Source organism: Marmota flaviventris, chromosome 7, assembly GCF_047511675.1.
Source record: "Marmota flaviventris isolate mMarFla1 chromosome 7, mMarFla1.hap1, whole genome shotgun sequence".
NCBI lineage: Eukaryota > Metazoa > Chordata > Mammalia > Rodentia > Sciuridae > Marmota > Marmota flaviventris.
This window is the reverse complement of record NC_092504.1, coordinates 40,412,674-40,431,207: the sequence shown is the minus strand read 5'-3', so window position 1 is coordinate 40,431,207 and position 18,534 is coordinate 40,412,674. Positions and strand designations below refer to the sequence as shown.

The window sequence follows — 18,534 nt, the reverse complement described above, 5'->3', positions numbered from 1 at the left end:
GGCTTGGCAGAACCTGGTCCAACAGTAGCAAGCTGGAGCCCTTGGAATGTGTGAGGCATTGAACTGTGAGTGGGGGAGGGGTGCCTAGGGAGGATGTGGGGAAAAGAGCAGGAACTGGAGGTATTATGATTCGGATATGAGGTGTCCCCCAAAAGCTCCTGTGCTAATGCAGGAGGTTAAATGATTAGATTATGGCAGCTGTGACCTAATTAGATGATTATTTCCATTTGATGGATTTGTGATTTGAATAGATTATTAGGTAGAAACTGTAGGCAGATGGGGCATAGTTGGAGGAAATAGGTCACTGGGGGTATGTTCTCAGTGCACCCCACCCTCCTTTGATTTCTGGCTACCGTGAGTTCAACAGCTTTCCTTCACTATGCCTTTCTGTCACAATGCTCCTTGGACCCAGAACAATGAAGTTGGCTGAACATGAACTGAACCTCTGAAACTGTGAACCAAATAAACTTTTCCACTTCTAAGTTGTTCTTATCAGGTATGTTGATCACAATGACAAGAAAAACCTGACTAATATAGGAGACCAGACCAGATGGGAGCACAATATGTAATGGAGCAAGTGGAGCAAGAGAACAGCATCTTAGGAGGGCTCAGGGAGGAGGGAGCGTGGGAGAAGTTTCAGGAAGGAGGAAGCCATCTACTGCAGCAAATGCAGCAGGGAGGTCAAGCTCAACAGCAGAGTGGCGTAGTGGCATGGCAGCCTTTTGCAATGTGACTGAATGGGCAAGTCCACAGGAATCTGGTAATTGAATGATGTTTCTAAAGAACTTTCAGTTTGAAGAATTGGTTTATCAATGGCAGTGTGTGGATTGCAAAGGAGGACATTTATATCTCTTCAGGGAGATAGTCTTGAATTTTAGTCTCAATCCTACAGCATATTAGTTTGGTGACTTTGAATTATCTTACCCTTTAAGCTTCAGTGTCTCTATAAAATGGGGCGTCTTCCTACTTCATAGATTCTAAGTATTGCCTAGAGTAATGGCTCCCCTCTCCCCAGTTTTCCTCCATAGCACTTACCACCTTCTGCACTTACCAGCTTACTTATTTATTTTTACCCCACCCTCCACCCTACCACTAAAACTAAGTTCTACCACTAAAACTAACTAACACCCCAATTCTTCTCTGTTTGGTGCATTGCTGAATCCCAGATGCTTCAAGCAGCATCTGACCCTCAATAAATATTTGTTGAATGGACAAAAAAACTGAATAAGAAGCACAGCATTAGACATTAAATATCTGGTGACAGTGGTGGCAATGTTACCAACTCCCGTGGAAGAAAAGCCCTTGTTGGGCCATCTTCAAAGTCAGCCTGGGTCTTTCCAGAGTTTAGTACTCTTTAAGGCCCATGCTCCGGTTTCTGCCTCTACAAGGCACTGCCCACTGATGGAGAATCGGGGACCTGACCTTCCTTGTTCTAGGGACAAGTGTGCCACAGAGGGAGAGAAATTGAGTAAAGGAACACCATGTGAGGGAAGTGACCACAGGATTCCCAGGGCTCTTAGAAAGCACCCAGAAACCAGAAGCAACAGAAAGCCTTTTGACAACCCCATCCTGGAAGCCACTTAGACATCAAAGGGCTCCCTTAGGGTCCACACCTGCAAAAAGGACCCACAGCCTCTGCTGGAAAGGCAGCAACGCAATATGGAGGGAAACCATCTTCTGTGACCAGAACTGCTGTCTTAAAGTCACAGCTGGCAAAGGTTTTGAAAATGAAAGAGCAGAGACACTGACTTGCTTTATTAATCTGTGCATGTGTGATGGCAGAAATGATGCTCAAATCTTTCATCTTCAAAGTGTCTCACCATGAATTAACTTACAAATGGGACCCAGCCATGTATGGCTGCTAATAAAGATTGCGTTATTTGGGTGGAAGAGGCTCCAGTTCCCAACAGCCTGCTGACCTTACATGGTCTGAAGGGAAAGTCTGGTATCAAAACATAAATCTAAACTAAAACCCAAACAGCAAACAGCAACATGCATTAATTAGACCCATTTATTTGTACAAAACCAGCATTCCCTCCACTCCTCCAGGGAATTGCTCTTTGTTGTTGCTGTTCGTTTCTTTTTCCCCTTTTCATCTTTCAATACATCTTTCCAAGATTCTTGCCATGTACTACAGATTCCAGACTCTCTTATGGAAAGCATATGTCACAGGGAACATATTGTACCATGCTGAAGCTCTGGAGTCAATTGTGTTTCTGTTCCAGGATTGAGAAACGACAGTTGTTTGTGGGGCTGGGAGAAATCCCAGGGTCAGTTATTCAGCCAGACAAACCATGAGCAAAGCACTTTCTAGAAGCTGTCTAAGATAAGAAGGGCATCTCCATTAACCTGTGCAACCCATTCACTTGTTCATTCCTCTGTTTTATTTATGTAACAGTTTCTGACCATTTCCTGTGTACTAGGTACTATGCTCAGCCCCATAATTTCAAGGCAAATGTATGCAGTCCCTTCCTGTCAGGAACTCAGAGTCTGGAGGAGATGGTATATCAGGGTAGCAGTTTGGTTTTCCAAGGCAAAGACAGAGGGGGCTATCAGGCTGGAATCATGTGCAGAGGTTGAAAGATATCTGGGGAGAACTTCTCAGAGAAGGGCGTGCTTTTAAGAGAGAAGAGAAGAGAAGAGAAGAGAAGAGAAGAGAGAAGAGAAGAGAAGAGAAGAGAAGAGAAGAGAAGAAGAGAACCTCCCAGGCTTATAGTTAAGCAAAAGAAGCAAAGTACCATGTAGAGCAGTAGAAGTCAGGGTGGTGGTTATCCTAGAAGAGGTGACAGGAGGGGGCTTGAAGTACAAGTTTTTACTTCTTGATCTGGGTGTTGGGCATGCAGGTTTATTTACTTTGTGAAAATAAATGAAATTGTACACTTGTGATGAATGCACTTTCTGGGGCCTATATTCAATAAAATGTCACATATTCAACAGAATTTCCCAAAAAATGCAAATAACCAAGCATTGAGGCATGCACAAGTCATTGTGAATGACTCCAGAAAAAAAAAAAATGTGGAGAGGAAATGAAGACTTAACCCAAAGCTATGCAATATGAGCCTTATATACTGAAGTATATATACTGAAGTATATAGAGGAGTTTGAACTTCATCTTCGTGGCCATGAAACTCTATGCAGAGAATCTGCACATATAACAGAGCTGAGCAGTAGGTAGGACTGTAGCCCCTAGCTCTATAATTTCATTACTTCAATCTTTTCATCTGTAAATACATTAATAGTTGCACTTGCCTTCTAAAGATATTTTCAGAATTAAAAAAAGAAAATGCACACAAGTAGCATTGTGCTCACTATAATCAGTTCTAAATATTGGTATATTAGAAAGATTACTATAGGCTGGGGATGTAGCTCAGTTACTAGAGTGCCTGCCTCACATGCACAAGGCCCTTGGTTCAATCCCCAGCACCACAAAAAAAAAGAAAAGAAAGATTACTAGGTAGAAATGAAGGGAATGGATGCAGAATATCCAGACCAGGGACTGAGAGATGAAGCAGAAAGCTGTAGCAGTAACCTAGTGAAGAAGTTGGGGATGTGGGAGTCCAGAAGATACTGATGACCGTGAGGGGCAGAAAGGGCAGGACTCAACCTGAGAGACAAAAGAGGCAGCAAAGTCTGAGGTGGCTCTCCTACGTCTGGCTCAAGTGACTGTGAAGATGGCATGTGGTTCGAGTTTCAAGCGAAGGGTAGAATCAAAGGAAGGTTGCACATCAAATTTGAAGCTAGCTGAGTTTAGAATCCATGGAGGCATCCAGGTGGCAATGTCCAAGGATCGTAGAGATGTCTGAGCTGAAGACAAACTTGGGAAGTATTTAAAAAATTGTCAAAGGCAGATGAGAAGATGAGGTCCCTTGGGATGGTGTGTTGAGGGAGAAGAGTAAGAGACCAAGCATGGAGCCCTAAGCAGGGCCATTTATCTGAGAAGAAACAGAAACCGGGGCTGGGGGTGTTGCTCAGTGGTAGAGCAATTGCCTAGTGTGCATGAGGGCCTGGGTGCCCTCTCCAACAAAAAAGAGAAGAAAGAAAGAGAAACAGGAGGGAGGATAGAAGGAGGGAGGAAGGGGGAGAGAGAGAAAGAAAGAAAGAAAAAGGAGGGAGGGGAAGGAAAGGAAGAAAGAGGAAAGACCAAGAGAGTATCATCATGGTAACCAAAAAGGGTGTCATTAATTGTGACAAATGCCACAGAAATGTCCTGTTAAATAAAGTCAAAGAAGTATCCTTTGACTCCTACAATATAATGGCCATTAGTGACTTCAGTGTGAACGATTCCTGGGGATAGTGTGACAATAGCAGGGTCTCAGTGGGTGTTATGGATGGTGGGTTGGAAGAAAGAAGTCAACAAATGGAAAAGAGGTCAAAGGGAAGGAGAGAGACAGAGCAGGATGCTAGAGGTGGGTGAGGAGTTGACAATCTTTTTCTCTTTTGGGGTGAGGGGCGTACTGGGGACTGAACTCAGGGGCACTTGACCACTGATCCACATCCCCAGCCCTTTTTTGTATTGTACATAGAGACAGGGACTCACTGAGTTGCTTAGTGTCTTGCTCTTGCTGAGGTTGGCTTTGAACCTCCTGCCCCAGCCTCCCGAGCTTCTGGGATTACAGCGTGTGTCACCATGCCTGGCGACAATCTTATTCTAAAGGTGAAAGGGCTTTGTAACTTTTTCCAATATTCACCATTACTAATTTTGAAGACCTTTAGAATTTCTTCCACCCTTTCTTTCCTCCCTCCCTCCCTTCCTTTTTTCAACTTCCTTTCTTTCTTCCTTCCTACTGTGAGTTTCTCTGCAGAATTCAATAAGTTATAAAACTTGGAATATTTAATGTGTTATCCCTTTAAGAGTTTTTAAAATAAGAGACTGAGAAATGGGTATCTTTAGGCAAGGGACAGCAGAACCCAGCTGAGAAAGGAGCTGGGACAGGGAGAGAAAGACTTCCTGGTGCCCCACTGCCCACCCTGCTGCTCCTGGGACACTCCAAGGCCTGCAGAGGCTTGTGCATCTGTGAGCAGAGTGAGTGAACACAGGAGCCCCTCTGTCGCGCCCCCAGGTGTGCTCCATCCTGGCCAGGCCCTGAGCTGCTCCCCGCAGCTGGCGACCACTTATCTCCAGACCCTGGCTCCACCCTCCCTCCTACCCACTCCTTACCAATTCAACTCCGGCCTCCAAAAATAACTCAAAACATAATTCTTAGAAACCCTATTGTCCGGCTGGTGTCATTTTGCTAAGTCTGTTCACGGGTTATTTTGCATTTCCTGAGTGGTTATAAAGAGTCATTTTGATTTTAGGGATAAAATAATACTTGGTCTCATTGGTGAAATCATTTGTAATCATGAAGAATTCTCTACAGGATCTGCTGTAGGTTCCAGGCAGTGGGGGTTCTCCACTAAGACTGTTTGAAGAAGTCGAGGTCTGTGCTAGAGTCTGCTCTCCCCAGGGTGGCCCAGTCTCCATCTTTGTACACCTCCCCTGCCCCCGCCTGCTGTGAGTTCTGACTGCTCATTAGTTCCACCCACATTTGCAGAGCACCTGTTCTGGGCCAAACACTAGATATCCTGGGAGTTGCAGAGAGCAGGTAGATAAGGTGCCTACCCTGGTGGGTTTCTGTTCTAGTACAGGAGACAGCCAACAGGAAACAAATAAGAGAATATGGTGGCCGCAGGCTGTGGGACCTGCTCTGAAGGAACTAACCACTGCAACAACAAAGGGAAGCAAGTTTGCGCTGGGACCTGAACAATTCTGAGGAATATAACGTGCTGTCCTCCGCCTTCATTTTTGTCTGGTAGCCACCAGCTCCTGAGACCTTTCTTTTGGTAAAGTCTTTAAATGTGTGTAATAAGGGACCATGTTATTTTCCTGGTCAATTCAGTCACTAAGCACTGACACACCTGATGGCTGATAAATCACAGTCTCTCAAAGTCCCAGTGCATGATGAGGTGGCGGCCCTGGGCCCACCTCTGACGCTGGTGGTCTTCTGTTTTGCAGGTGAGCCGGCCTCATCCCAGCGACCACCCGCTCCTGATCCTCTTCGTGGTGGGTGGCATCACAGTCTCTGAAGCCAAAATGGTCAAAGACCTTGTGGCTTCCCTGAAGCCAGGAGCCCAGGTACGAAGTCATGGGTGATGAGAACAAGAGTCCAGAGGCAGGAGTGGGAGGGGCCAGCAGGTGTCCTGGTGTCCCTCTCTGTCCTGGATTTCTCTCTCTCCCACCTGCTACTGCCCCCAGCACAGTCCCCTGCCTGCCCCAGAATCCGCCAGCCTCCTGTCCAGATCCAACCTAGCACCCTCTGAATGGCCTTCGTTCCCCACAGATAGAGTCCATTATGACAGGTTAATTCCCACATCAAGCAAATTAACCCTAAATTGAATCTGTGTTGCTTGCAAAGTAAATTGCTCTCAGGTGGGTGACGGTGGGTGGGTGATGTGAGCAGAGGGAGGAGAGCTCTCCTCACCCCGTCCTTTCCTACGTCTGGGTTCCAAGGCCAAGGTGTCGCTATCATCACTCCTTAGTGCATTGATTATTCAACCTGTGCTTAGTCACTCAAGAGTTTACCCTGCTTTCTAGGCTCTCTATAGTTGAGGGACAACTCAGAGATCTCCTCCCAACTGTGCCCATTAGGGGACAGATATCGCCGAGACAATAACTAGTGTGTAGCTTTCTCCTGTGAGGTCCCATCCCATTTCCCAAACAGGAAGCCTGCCCTGCAGACCTAGGTTCAGAACACAGAACTTTTGGTTCTATAGGCCTGGATTCTAGTCCTGCCTCTGCCTTTGACTATCCTAGGACTCTGTGGGAGAAAGGTCCTGTTTTCTCACTTAGGAAACTGGGTGGGTTGGCTGTAAATCAGATCCGGTTTGAGAATGTGCCTCTGACACGGTGCCTGACTGGTGGCTGGCAGCACTGGTGGCTACGGTGATTATCCACCCTTTCCGAGTAGTCACCACCCTGCTTTGGAGGAGGGTTTGAGGCTCATGGACCAGTGAAGAGCCTTCCAGAAAAGGAGTGCCTCAGCCTCTGTATGCTCCAATCTGACTGGGGACCCAGAGTCAGTACCTTGGTAAGATTTAAACCCTCACCCTGTGTCTTTCCCTGGGACAGGGCCACGAGAGCTGCTGGTTTACTTAGGAGATGATCCCAAGAAACAACAGTGAGGGATGAGAAACAGAGATCAGTGAGAGGACGAAATCCAGAACAAGGTGCACCACTGGGCTGGTTATACTATGTACAACTGAGGTCCAGTCCTGCTGGGGGCCCTGAGGGATGGTGTATGACATGCCTCAGCATCACCTGGATATCTCCCCTTGACTCCCACCCCTGATTGGGACTTGGTTCCAGGGTGTTATCTTCCTGACATTTGGAGGTCATAGCCTCAAGCCACCTCTACACACAGCTGGGCGGTGCTTTGTAGCTTGCAGAACACCAAACAGAGGTGCAGTGCTTCAGGCAGGATGCCAGCTGGTGCTGGGGACTGTCCGCCAAGCTGCACAGAAACCAGCTGGATGGGGCCGTGGGATTCCAGCCCAGGGATGGCTGCCTGAGACCTACTGTCATCTTTGTGTGCTGCATCAACCCACTGCCATCAGGGTCCACACAGCCAGCGATGGGAGCCCCTGTTTTCCCTTCTGTGATGTCCTGCTGTTGAGCCAGGCCCTTCCTGCGTCTCTCCTGGCATCCCAAATCCATACTGTGCAGTGAAGCCCTGCTCATACCTGCTTTCTCTTTGCTGGCCTGGTGTCCTCAACCTCAGGAATTCCCTGAGGACAAACTGGGGCTCTCTAGGCCTGAGCATGTAGCAGGAACTCAGTAGTTTGGTGTATTTATTGACTCCATGAGAACTGGTTTGACGAAGCAGTTTTGATTTGATAGGCCTGGGTTCTAGTCCTGCCTCTGCCTTTGACTAGTCTGTGTTAAGTGATTGGGCCACCTGGTGAAGTCAAGCAAGCCTGGTCTCTATTGGTGTCCAGAAAATCAACTAGAGAAGCTTGGAACTGGGTACTTGGGAGCTACAACAGGTACTTGAATAGAGGAGTGACCAGGCATTAGCTGTGACCATTCCTGCTGTCATTACTATACCCTATTACGGTCATAGCTGGTGAAACTTCTGATAAATTGGTAAATTCTGCTGCATTTAGGACCTTCTCTGTCAGCAATGTTAAAGATCTATTTAATAAGCAGTTGCCTTTTTTGAAAAACACATTAAAAAAAAATTAGAAAGTACCCTTCTCACTGTCCCTAACTCGGTAAACCCAATTCTTAGCTCTTCAAAACAAGGATGCATTGTAACAGCCTGCAGACATGGCAGTCCTCGCTGTAAAAGGATAAATGCAGGCGTCTTCAAAGCCCTGTGACCTGAGTTTGACAACACAGCCCCAACCTCCAAGGGCTTTGCCACAATCTGATCCTGTGCCCAGTCTTCTGCCCAGAGAGCTTCTTAGAGAATTTTGGGCGTAAGGAGCAGCCTCAATGGTTTGCCACTTGTCCTTTGTGCCCAAAGCTCCCCAAAGAGCTAACAGGCCCTGGGAAGATTCCCAAGGCATTAAGGGAAGTGGGTCATTTATCACAGTGTCCTCTCCAAGTTCGGTAAAGCAGGGGGATCACGCGTGTTGGCATTTTCCTCTCCTACACCTGACAGACTCACAGCTGCCATGGCTGGCGGCTAAGCTAAGAGTTCAGTTTCCTGCTTTTAGAGGCACCTTGGGAATCAGGCCTGGTGGCTGAGCCATCTACACAATGACATGTGCACCAGCTCAATTATCTGTGGGGACTCAGACTTCTGTCAAGAATATGTGTAACCTAACTGAAGGGGGCGTTCTGCAGGATCCACACACCATGCACTGCTGGCCTGAGGAGAGGCCACCTCTGCTAGACGCAGCCCCAGTCAGCCTCCTGAGAGCCCTCACTCACTCAGCTCTGGGGCCACACAGAACTTCAAAGCAAATGAGGCTCTTCCGTCTTCCCGGCAGTCCTGCAGACCTACCAAGCTGGTGCCTCTCCTCGCCCAGGGCTCCTCTTCAGTTCCTATAGCCACCTCACTTGCACCCAGTGACACAGACCTGAGGTCCCTGGTGATCCTGGCTGTTGTCATCAGCCTCATTTTGTCTCTCTCTCTCTCTCTCTCTCTCTCTCTCACACACACACACACACACACACACACACATACACACACAATTGGAACTGAAAAAAAACATCCCCTTGTGTGGACTGATCAGTGCAGAGGACATTAGGCCACCTCCTCCCATCCTGGCCATGGCTCACAAGACCCCACAGGGTCTCATCCTCCTCCCTTTGGGGCTTCTTTTCTATTATGCACCTCTTCCCTTCCAGCCTCAGGACTTTGCCTTTCTTAACTATCGTTTCCCAGTACCTCGAAGAGGGTCTGCCACTTAGTGGATATTCATCCATGTTCATTGAATGTCAGATACTAAATATTAGAAATTTATTATATTATTGTAGCATAAGAGAGAAGTAGATTTTCTGGACCACACAGATCATGCCAACCTATTGATTCATATTGAGAATATGAACAACTAAAATCACTTAATCTCTGTATCTATTGCTACTAATCTATATCTTCCCTATCCTATATATTTGTGGGTGCTTTTTAGACCTAAGTAGAGACACTTAAGATCATTTCTACTAAATTGAATTAACTGATCGCTCAACAATACATTTATTGAGCATCTACTCTGTGCCAAGCACTATTTGTGCAGAGGGTGAGCAGTAGTCAAGCTAGATACGTTTCTGCTTTCTCAAAACTGGGAGTGACTGATAAGAGGCAGTATCTGCAGCTCATGGTGAACATGCAGAGGATACAGGTGGGGGCTGTGGTGGGCAAACCAGAGGAGAAGCTTCCTTCAGATGGCACAGGTTCCCCTGGGAGGAGAGCATTTTGGATCTGAGATGCGAAAGCACATAAGGGATCAGCTATTCAAAGGAAGCCTATAGGAGTCTTTTAAGGCACCTGCAGGAACAAACTTTCTCTCACAAAGAGTGACAAGAATAGCATGAAACATGGGGAACCAGAAACATATTCCCTCCTCTAGGCCCCAGGACTGTGGGACTCACACGGGATGCTTGCTTTGCTCTCACTGTCTATGGTCACAGGACACATGCTGGTAAGAGAAGGAGGCAAGTTGGGAAAAGTCCTTTTTCCTGGCCACAAAAAAAGCCCTCTTCCCTTGACTTCATCGAGGAGAGCAACTCCCCAACACACCCCAGACAGCCATAAGAACCAGGTGGGAGTCCTCCCCAGCCAAGCACCAGCCCCTGTGCCCTCACTCACTGGCTGCCTGGTGTGGGATTTGTGGCCAGACAGCTCTGGTCACCTGAGATCTGCAGCCGGGTGGTGGCAGCAAGTCCAGAAGCCTGTGATTGTGAGAAGAAAATAACAGGGAGGAGCCAGCTGAGGAAGAGAGAGGAGGGCTAGGCTGGCAGGCAGACCCTGCTCCTGCTATTCTTCAGAGGTGGCTTGTGCTCGTCACCCACCCTACTTTCATGCAGTTCTGCAATTCAAAGTATGGTCAGGCATACAAGTTCACAAGGTTAGATATAGTGATTCACCCCTAGAATCCCAGCTACTCAGGTCTCTGAGGCAAAAGGATCACCAATATGAAGACAGCCCAGGCAACTTAGTGAGACCCTGTCTCAAAGTAAAACAATAATAATAATAATAAAAAGGGCTGGAGATGTGGCTCAGTACTCAAATGCCCCTAAGTTCAATCCTCAATACTAGGGGAAGACAAAAAATGCAAATACACAATTTTGCACACAACTTCTGGGGTTCAAGGAGAACTAAATCCTGCTCTAAAACCTGCTTCCAGGTTATTTTTAAATCGATGAGAAGCCCCAGGGAGGGAGGTGAGTAAATTTAAAAACACCAACTCTACCTACAAAAAATCAGAAGGGACAGAAGATGACCTGAATCTCACACTTCCAGGCTCTTGGGGAGCCTGAAGCACAGCACACCGAGATTGGGACAAGGTGAAAGCAGGTCAAATGGCTTACGAGGAATTTTCCAAAAAAAGAAAATCTATTGTCCCATTGGTGTAAGATCAAACCCTTTTACAATTAAGACAGGTATGTGAGTGTGTACGTGGGTGTGTATGCACACACAAGAATTAGATGATGCCTCCAATATGATATGTGCTCAAAAAATAGTTCTTAAAAAAGTCAATGAATATGCATAGTGGTGCCTGTGCTTATGTGGGTTACTTTTGGTGGGGGAAAAAATCTCTCAAGAAAGAGAAAGGAAGAAAACAAAATTATTTCCTGCTTCTTTTGATTCCCAGTGTTAGAAATCAGAGGGTTATGAGCATCCAAATCCTAGACTTTCCTGCTTCCTCCACATTCAGCAGAAATAGAACAGCAAGATGCTGGCACCTACAAATTATATCAGATGAGGAGAGTTGAGCAAGAGAGTAGGCTGGGTGTCTCTGGGGGCTGGGCTGTTCCTGGTGCTGAGAGCAGGGCATCTTAGAGCAGAACGCCACCAGCATGGGGCCCGGAGGCTGCTGGAGTGGGGAATCAGTTCCCTGGCTCTGGGTAACGTAATGTCCTTGCCCCTGACTCAGTCAGCCAGCACAGTTTTTTTTCATGTCAAATTTCTGCTATGTCCCAGATGCCTGTTGTTAATGAAGGATCTCTACGTCCCCAACACTCCGCCATGGAACTGCTAGCCACACTTAGTGACGCCCTGCAGTCGCCCTGCAGGAGAGGCGGAGAAGAAGGGCAAAGACACAAAAGGGAGACAAAGGAGTAGACAGCTCAGAGACCAGGCGTGGCCTGGTGGCCAGGACAGGGGCCGCCCTGGGTTAGTACTCTCACTGCCTGATAGCAGGCCATTCTCTAAAAGGACATTAGAGATAATATTTAATTTGTCTCCTGTCACCCACTTGATGGCTGAGTTTTAAAAACCTAAGCATCATCTGATAGGCCTGTCTCAGGCTCTTCTGAGCATTTTCTTTTTCATTTTTGAGTGTCTTTTTTCCTTCCCCATTTGGAGTCCATTTGTGCAGAAATGGCTTTAGTTGAACCAACTAGAAAAAACCCGAAATACTCAAAAGCAGTCTGAATGTCAAAAATGCCTAAGATGAAAAAATACTTAAGGGTCACTGTCTTACTGTGTGTGAACTTAGCTGGGGGACCCCACTTGCTCTTTAATAGGAATTTTAGACGAGTAGATTTTTGTTGAATTCATGTGAAAACCAGAGCCATTGGAGCATCATTTCCCAGAGCTTCTCTGAGTGAAAACCTTCCTGTTGACCATTGCTAAACTCCCTGCCTCCTTCGCTGTACAGTTTCTGTTCATCAATTCTTTATGAACTCACTAAATCAGGGACCTGCTCTGTATCAGGAACTGTGCTAAGAAGCCCAGTGGAGGAAATGGAGAAAGCTGTGAATTATAAACCACCATGAGGACACAGTCTTGGGGGAGGGTAGTCTGGGAAGACTTTCTGGAGGCGGTGACACCTGAGCAGAGTGAAGGACAACTGAGATGTCTTCAGCCAAAGAGTAGGGGAAACTTCTTCCAGACTTTTTAAATTGTCCCTGAAAAGCCAGTTACAAAACTGCTAATAATTTGGGGTGTCTGGAGCATTGACTGATGGTGAGGGGTATGAAGGCAGGGGGTGGGGTGTGAAGAGCTGAGCTAGGAGCCGATTCTGAAGCCTGGAAGACTCTCCAGAGAGCTGGGCTTATCAAAGGGCAGTGAGGAGGCGGAGGATTTGAAGCCTGTGAGTAATACCCTCAGATTTACACTTGGTGGAGAAGAAGGTTCTGGCAACTCCACCTCCCCTGCACCGCCCTAGTGACAGCAGGGGCTACACAGCAGAGGAAGGGCAGCAAGAGGAGTGCAGCAGAGGAAGCAAATAGTGAGGGTGGCGATGGTGGTGATGGTGATCAAGACGGTGATAGAACCGCCATCTTGGGCCCCTCTGGAGCCTACTGTGTTCATTGTTTTACACAGATGTTCCCATTTGATCCTCATGAAAATTATACCTAACAGATGAGGAAACTGAGGATCTGTGTGATTAAACAACTTCTTCAGGGTCAGCTGGGTTCCGGCTCCAGTTGGGTGCTCCTGAACCTTTACTCTTAACCTCTTACTCCTGGGAAGAATCTGAGAAAGCCTGGCTTTCTCCCATCCTCAAAGGCCACCTAACCGACTTTATGAGCTGCCTCTGTTTTCCATCTGTTTCTTTTCACTTCTCCACAGAGTGGGCCACAGACACTCTGGTTTAGCTCTCACTAAGCTGTTGCCTGGGGTGTGTGTAAATACTTGCTTGTTTAGATGTGAGGCACCTGGTCTTTGGGTGCCAGCTCAGTGGTGGACAGTGAATCCACAGTCTCTGTCCGCCATGGTCAGGAGCCCAGCGTGCCACCTAAGAGTGATAGATTCTTCACTCTCAGGTGTTCAGTTATTGCTGCTCTTGAAATGTTGACATTAACTGAATCTCCAGTTCCTCATTTCTGCCAGCAAACTTTACCACCTTGGAGACTCGCTGCAGCTCTCACACCCATGAGGAATCCACTAGCTTTATATTAGAACCAAGGACATCAGGACAGCAGGGGCTGGCTGTATGATGGGGACTGGCAAGTCACAGGGGGTGCTGCCTTGCTGGGCCCTTTGGTATATTAACCATTAATGGCCTCTCTTACCTCAGAAGACTCTGCTTCCAGAGAGTGTGCAAAGAATTTTTGCCTTTATGTGTGCGTTTTTAAATGGGCTTCCTAATTGTGTTCTGTGAATCCCTAGGAGTCCACCAACCTCTCCTAAAACTGCATTTGAAAAGTTATATATGAACGTATGTGTATTTTTCTAGAGAGTTCTTAACTTACATAATATTCAAAAGGAGGCCTGTGACCCAATCAAACAAAAACAAAACATCACAGTAAAACAGCAGCTGACGCTTGCTGAGCACTTTCTGTGGTCTCCACACGGGAGCTTATGTAATCCTCATGACAATCCTGGGAGCTCAGGCCATTCTTTTCCTTCTGTGATAGCTGAGGCGAGGAGACTTGAAGTTAGGCTACAGTAGCCTATCAGCAGTGAAGTTGGGATCACTCAGGGTCTGCAGTGGGCTCTGGCCTAGTAGCCACCATCACCACTCACCTGCTAGGCCTGGTGCAGACCTGGGATGAGAAGAGACCCTCTCCAGGCCCACAGTGTCTAAGCCACACGCGTGGGTGATAAGGGGATGCTAATATTTGCTCAGTGTCCTCAAATACTCTTTGTCTGCTTTCAAGCACAAATTCCATGGGTTTTTTTCTGCCAAAATACCATTCAGCCGTAAGACATTAGCCATCTATTTTTTTAAATGATTATCTTTCAAGAACAAGTAAACTGTATGTTTCCAATAACTAGTGTTTTTTCTTAAAAAAAAAAAAAAAGACAAAATTTTATTAAACTGTTAAAAGTTGTTTCTTTAAAAGAAAATGATGAGGGGTCCTGCTGAGGGCCGGTCAGGACTCACCTGGTGCTTTGGTTGCCCGGCAAGGGGAACGAAATGCTGCCATTCGCATAGGATACCAACATGGCAGAGATCTGATGTCTGCAGAAAGCGGCGGAGGAGGGAACTTCATCAATACCAGTGGTGACATAAGCAGTTGGTCTCCTGGTAGGGGGGGTGAGGCACAGTCACCCGAGTCTCCTCAATTTGTCGTCGAGCCAGAGGGAAGGAGCCGGGCCGCCGCCAGCGCCCGGAGCAGGCCCAGTGGCTCGCCAGCGTGGTGACCGCGTGACCCCAATTGGAGAGGGGGCGGAGCGGAGCCGCCACCCGCAACCGCAAGGTGGGCAGACCCGCGACCCAGTGGTACATGGGCGTGGTAGGAGGGGCAGGGCAGAGCCGCGGTTCGCGCTTGCAAGGTAAACAGACCTGTGACAGCCTGGTGGGTCAGGCCCAGTGGCCTGCCAGTGTGGTACACACGTCACCCCAACTGGAGTAGGGGCAGAGCAGATCCTTCTCCCACGCCCGGACCAGGCCCTGCCGGTGTGGTGGTCACGTGACCCCAATTGGAGTGGGGGTGGAGCGGAACCGCCACCCGTGCCCGCAGGGTGAGCAGACCAGTGATCAACCTGCAGATCAGGCCCAGGAGCCTGCCGGCGTGGTACAAACACCACCCTAATTGGAGTAGTGGCAGAGCAGAGTCGCCGCCCGTGCCAGGAACAGGCCCAGCGTCCTGCAGGCGGGGTAGTCACGACACCCCAATTGGAGTAGGGGCAGAGCAGAGCCTCCACCCGTGCCCAAAAGGTGGGCAGATCTGCGACCGACCAGCGGGACAGGCCCAGTGGCCTGCCGGTACGACAGACACGTCACCCCATTTGCAGTAGGGGCAGGGTAGAGCCGCCGCCCGCGCCTGCAGGGTAGGCAAACCTGCAACCGACCGGCGGATCAGGCCCGGTGGCCTGCCGGCGTGGTACACTCGTCACCCCAATTGGAGTAGGGGCAGAACAGAGCCGCCGCCAGCTCCCAGAACAGGCCCAGTGACCTGCCGGCGTGGTAGCCACGACACCCCAATTGGAATAAGGAGAGAGCAGAGCCGCCGCCCGCACCTGCAGGAAAGATACGCAAGCAGTATGAAAAGACAAGGAAAGAAAGGACCACAAGCAATGCAGGTCAACGCAACTTTAGAAGAGGTAACAGCTGCAGCAGATGGAATGTCAGATAAAGAATTCAGGATATACATGCTTCAGATGATCTGGAGTATCAAGGAAGACATTAAACAGCAAAATCAGACAATGAAAGATCACTTCGACAACGAATTACGCAAACAAATCCAGGAAGCAAAGGATCAACTATACAGGGAGATAGAGGTTATAAAAAACAAACAAACAGAAATCCTAGAAATGCAGGAAGCAATAAACCAACTTAAAAACTCAATGGAGAATACTACCAGCAGAGTAGAACACTTAGAAGATAGAACATCAGACAATGAAGACAAAGTATTTCAACTGGAAAAGAACATAGACAGCTCAGCAAGACTGTTAAGAAACCATGAGCAGAACATCCAAGAAATATGGGATAACATTAAGAGACCAAACTTAAGAGTCATTGGGATACAGGAAGGTACAGAGCTCCAAACCAAAGGAATGAGAAGTCTATTCAATGAAATAATACAAGAAAACTTCCCAGACTTGAAGAATGAGACAGAATCCCAAATCCTAGAAGCCTACAGGACGCCGAATGTGCAAAATCATAAGAGATCCACACCTAGACACATTATAATGAAGATGCCCAACATACAGAATAAGGAGAGAATTTTAAAAGCTACAAGAGAAAGGAAGCAGATTACATTTAGGGGTAAGCCAATCAGGATAACAGCTGATCTTTCAACACAGACTCTGAAAGCTAGAAGATCCTGGAATAACATATTTCAAACACTGAAAGAAAATGGGTTCCAACCAAGAATTGTGTATCCAGCGAAATTAAGCTTCAGGATGGAGGATGAAATTAAAACCTTCCACGATAAACAAAAGTTTAAAGAATTCGCAGCTAGAAAACCATCTCTTCAAAGCATCCTCGCCAAAGCATTACAGGAAGAGGAAATAGAAAATAACAATGAAAACCAACAGTGGGAGGTAGGACAGTAAAGGGGGGGGGGAATAATCAAAGAGGAAAACAAACCATGTTTAGTAACAGAAATAAACAAATATGGCTGGAAGAACAACCCATATCTCAATAATAACCCTAAATGTTAATGGCTTAAACTCACCAATTAAGAGACACAGGCTAGTAGAATGGATCACAAAACAAGACCCAACAATATGCTGCCTACAGGAGACGCATTTGATAGGAAAAGACTTACATAGGCTGAAGGTGAAAGGTTGGGAAAAATCATATCACTCATATGGACTTCGGAAACAAGCAGGAGTGTCCATACTCATATCAAATAAAATAGATTTCAAGCCAAAGTTAATCAAAAGAGATAAAGAGGGACACTACATACTGCTTAAGGGAACCATACACCAACAAGACATAACAATCATAAATATTTATGCCCCAAACAATGGTGCAGCTATGTTCGTCAAACAAACTCTTCTCAAGTTCAAGAGTCTAATAGACCACCATACCATAATCATGGGAGACTTCAACACACCTCTCTCGCCACTGGACAGATCTTCCAAACAAAAGTTGAATAAGGAAACTATAGAACTCAATAACACTATTAATAACCTAGACCTAATGGACATATATAGAATATACCACCCAACATCAAGCAGTTACACTTTTTTCTCAGCAGCACATGGATCCTTCTCAAAAATAGATCATATATTATGTCACAGGGCAACTCTTAGACAATATAAAGGAGTAGAGATAATACCATGCATCTTATCTGATCATAATGGAATGAAACTGAAAATCAACGATAAAAGAAGGAAGGAAAAAGCATACATCACTTGGAGAATGAACAATAGGTTACTGAATGATCAATGGGTTATAGAAGACATCAAGAAGGAAATTAAAAAATTCTTAGAGATAAATGAAAACACAGACACAACATATCGGAATCTATGGGACACATTGAAAGCAGTTCTAAGAGGAAAATTCATTGCTTGGAGTTCATTCCTTAAAAAAAGAAAAAACCAACAAATAAATGATCTCATACTTCATCTCAAAATCCTTGAAAAAGAAGAGCAAAACAACAGCAAAAGAAGTAGAAGGCAAGAAATTATTAAAATCAGAGCTGAAATTAATGAAATCGAAACAAAAGAAACAATTGAAAAAATTGACAAAACTAAAAGTTGGTTCTTTGAAAAAATAAACAAAATCGACAGACCCTTAGCGATGCTAGCGAAGAGAAGAAGAGAGAGAACTCAAATTACTAGCATACGGGATGAAAAAGGCAACATCACAACAGACACTTCAGAAATACAGAAGATAATCAAAAACTATTTTGAATCCTTATACTCCAACAAATTAGAAGATAGTGAAGGCATCGATAAATTTCTTAAGTCATATGATCTGCCCAGATTGAGTCAGGAGGATATAGAAAACCTAAACAGACCAATATCAATTGAGGAAATAGAAGAAACCATAAAAAGACTACCAACTAAGAAAAGCCCAGGTCCAGATGGGTATACAGCAGAATTTTACAAAACCTTTAAAGAAGAACTAATACCAATACTTTTCAAGCTACTTCAGGAAATAGAAAAGGAGGGAGAACTTCCAAATTCATTCTATGAGGCCAACATCACCCTGATACCTAAACCAGACAAAGACACTTCAAAGAAAGAAAACTACAGACCAATATCTCTAATGAACCTAGATGCAAAAATCCTCAATAAAATTCTGGCGAATCGGATACAAAAACATATCAAAAAAATTGTACACCATGATCAAGTAGGATTCATCCCTGGGATGCAAGGCTGGTTCAATATACGGAAATCAATAAATGTTATTCACCACATCAATAGACTTAAAAATAAGAACCATATGATCATCTCGATAGATGCGGAAAAAGCATTTGACAAAGTACAGCATCCCTTTATGTTCAAAACTCTAGAAAAACTAGGGATAACAGGAACA

At 46.1% G+C, this 18,534-nt stretch overlaps 1 protein-coding gene across 1 annotated transcript in view; it reads left to right on the top strand.

Annotated features, from left to right (window-relative positions):
- Scfd2 (sec1 family domain containing 2) overlaps window positions 1-18,534 on the top strand; it is a 405,136-nt gene that overhangs the window by 382,224 nt on the left and 4,378 nt on the right. The window contains exon 8 of the mRNA XM_027938291.3: window positions 5,996-6,115. Coding sequence (XP_027794092.2) covers window positions 5,996-6,115 — 120 coding nt within the window. The remainder of the gene's footprint in view (window positions 1-5,995; window positions 6,116-18,534) is intronic.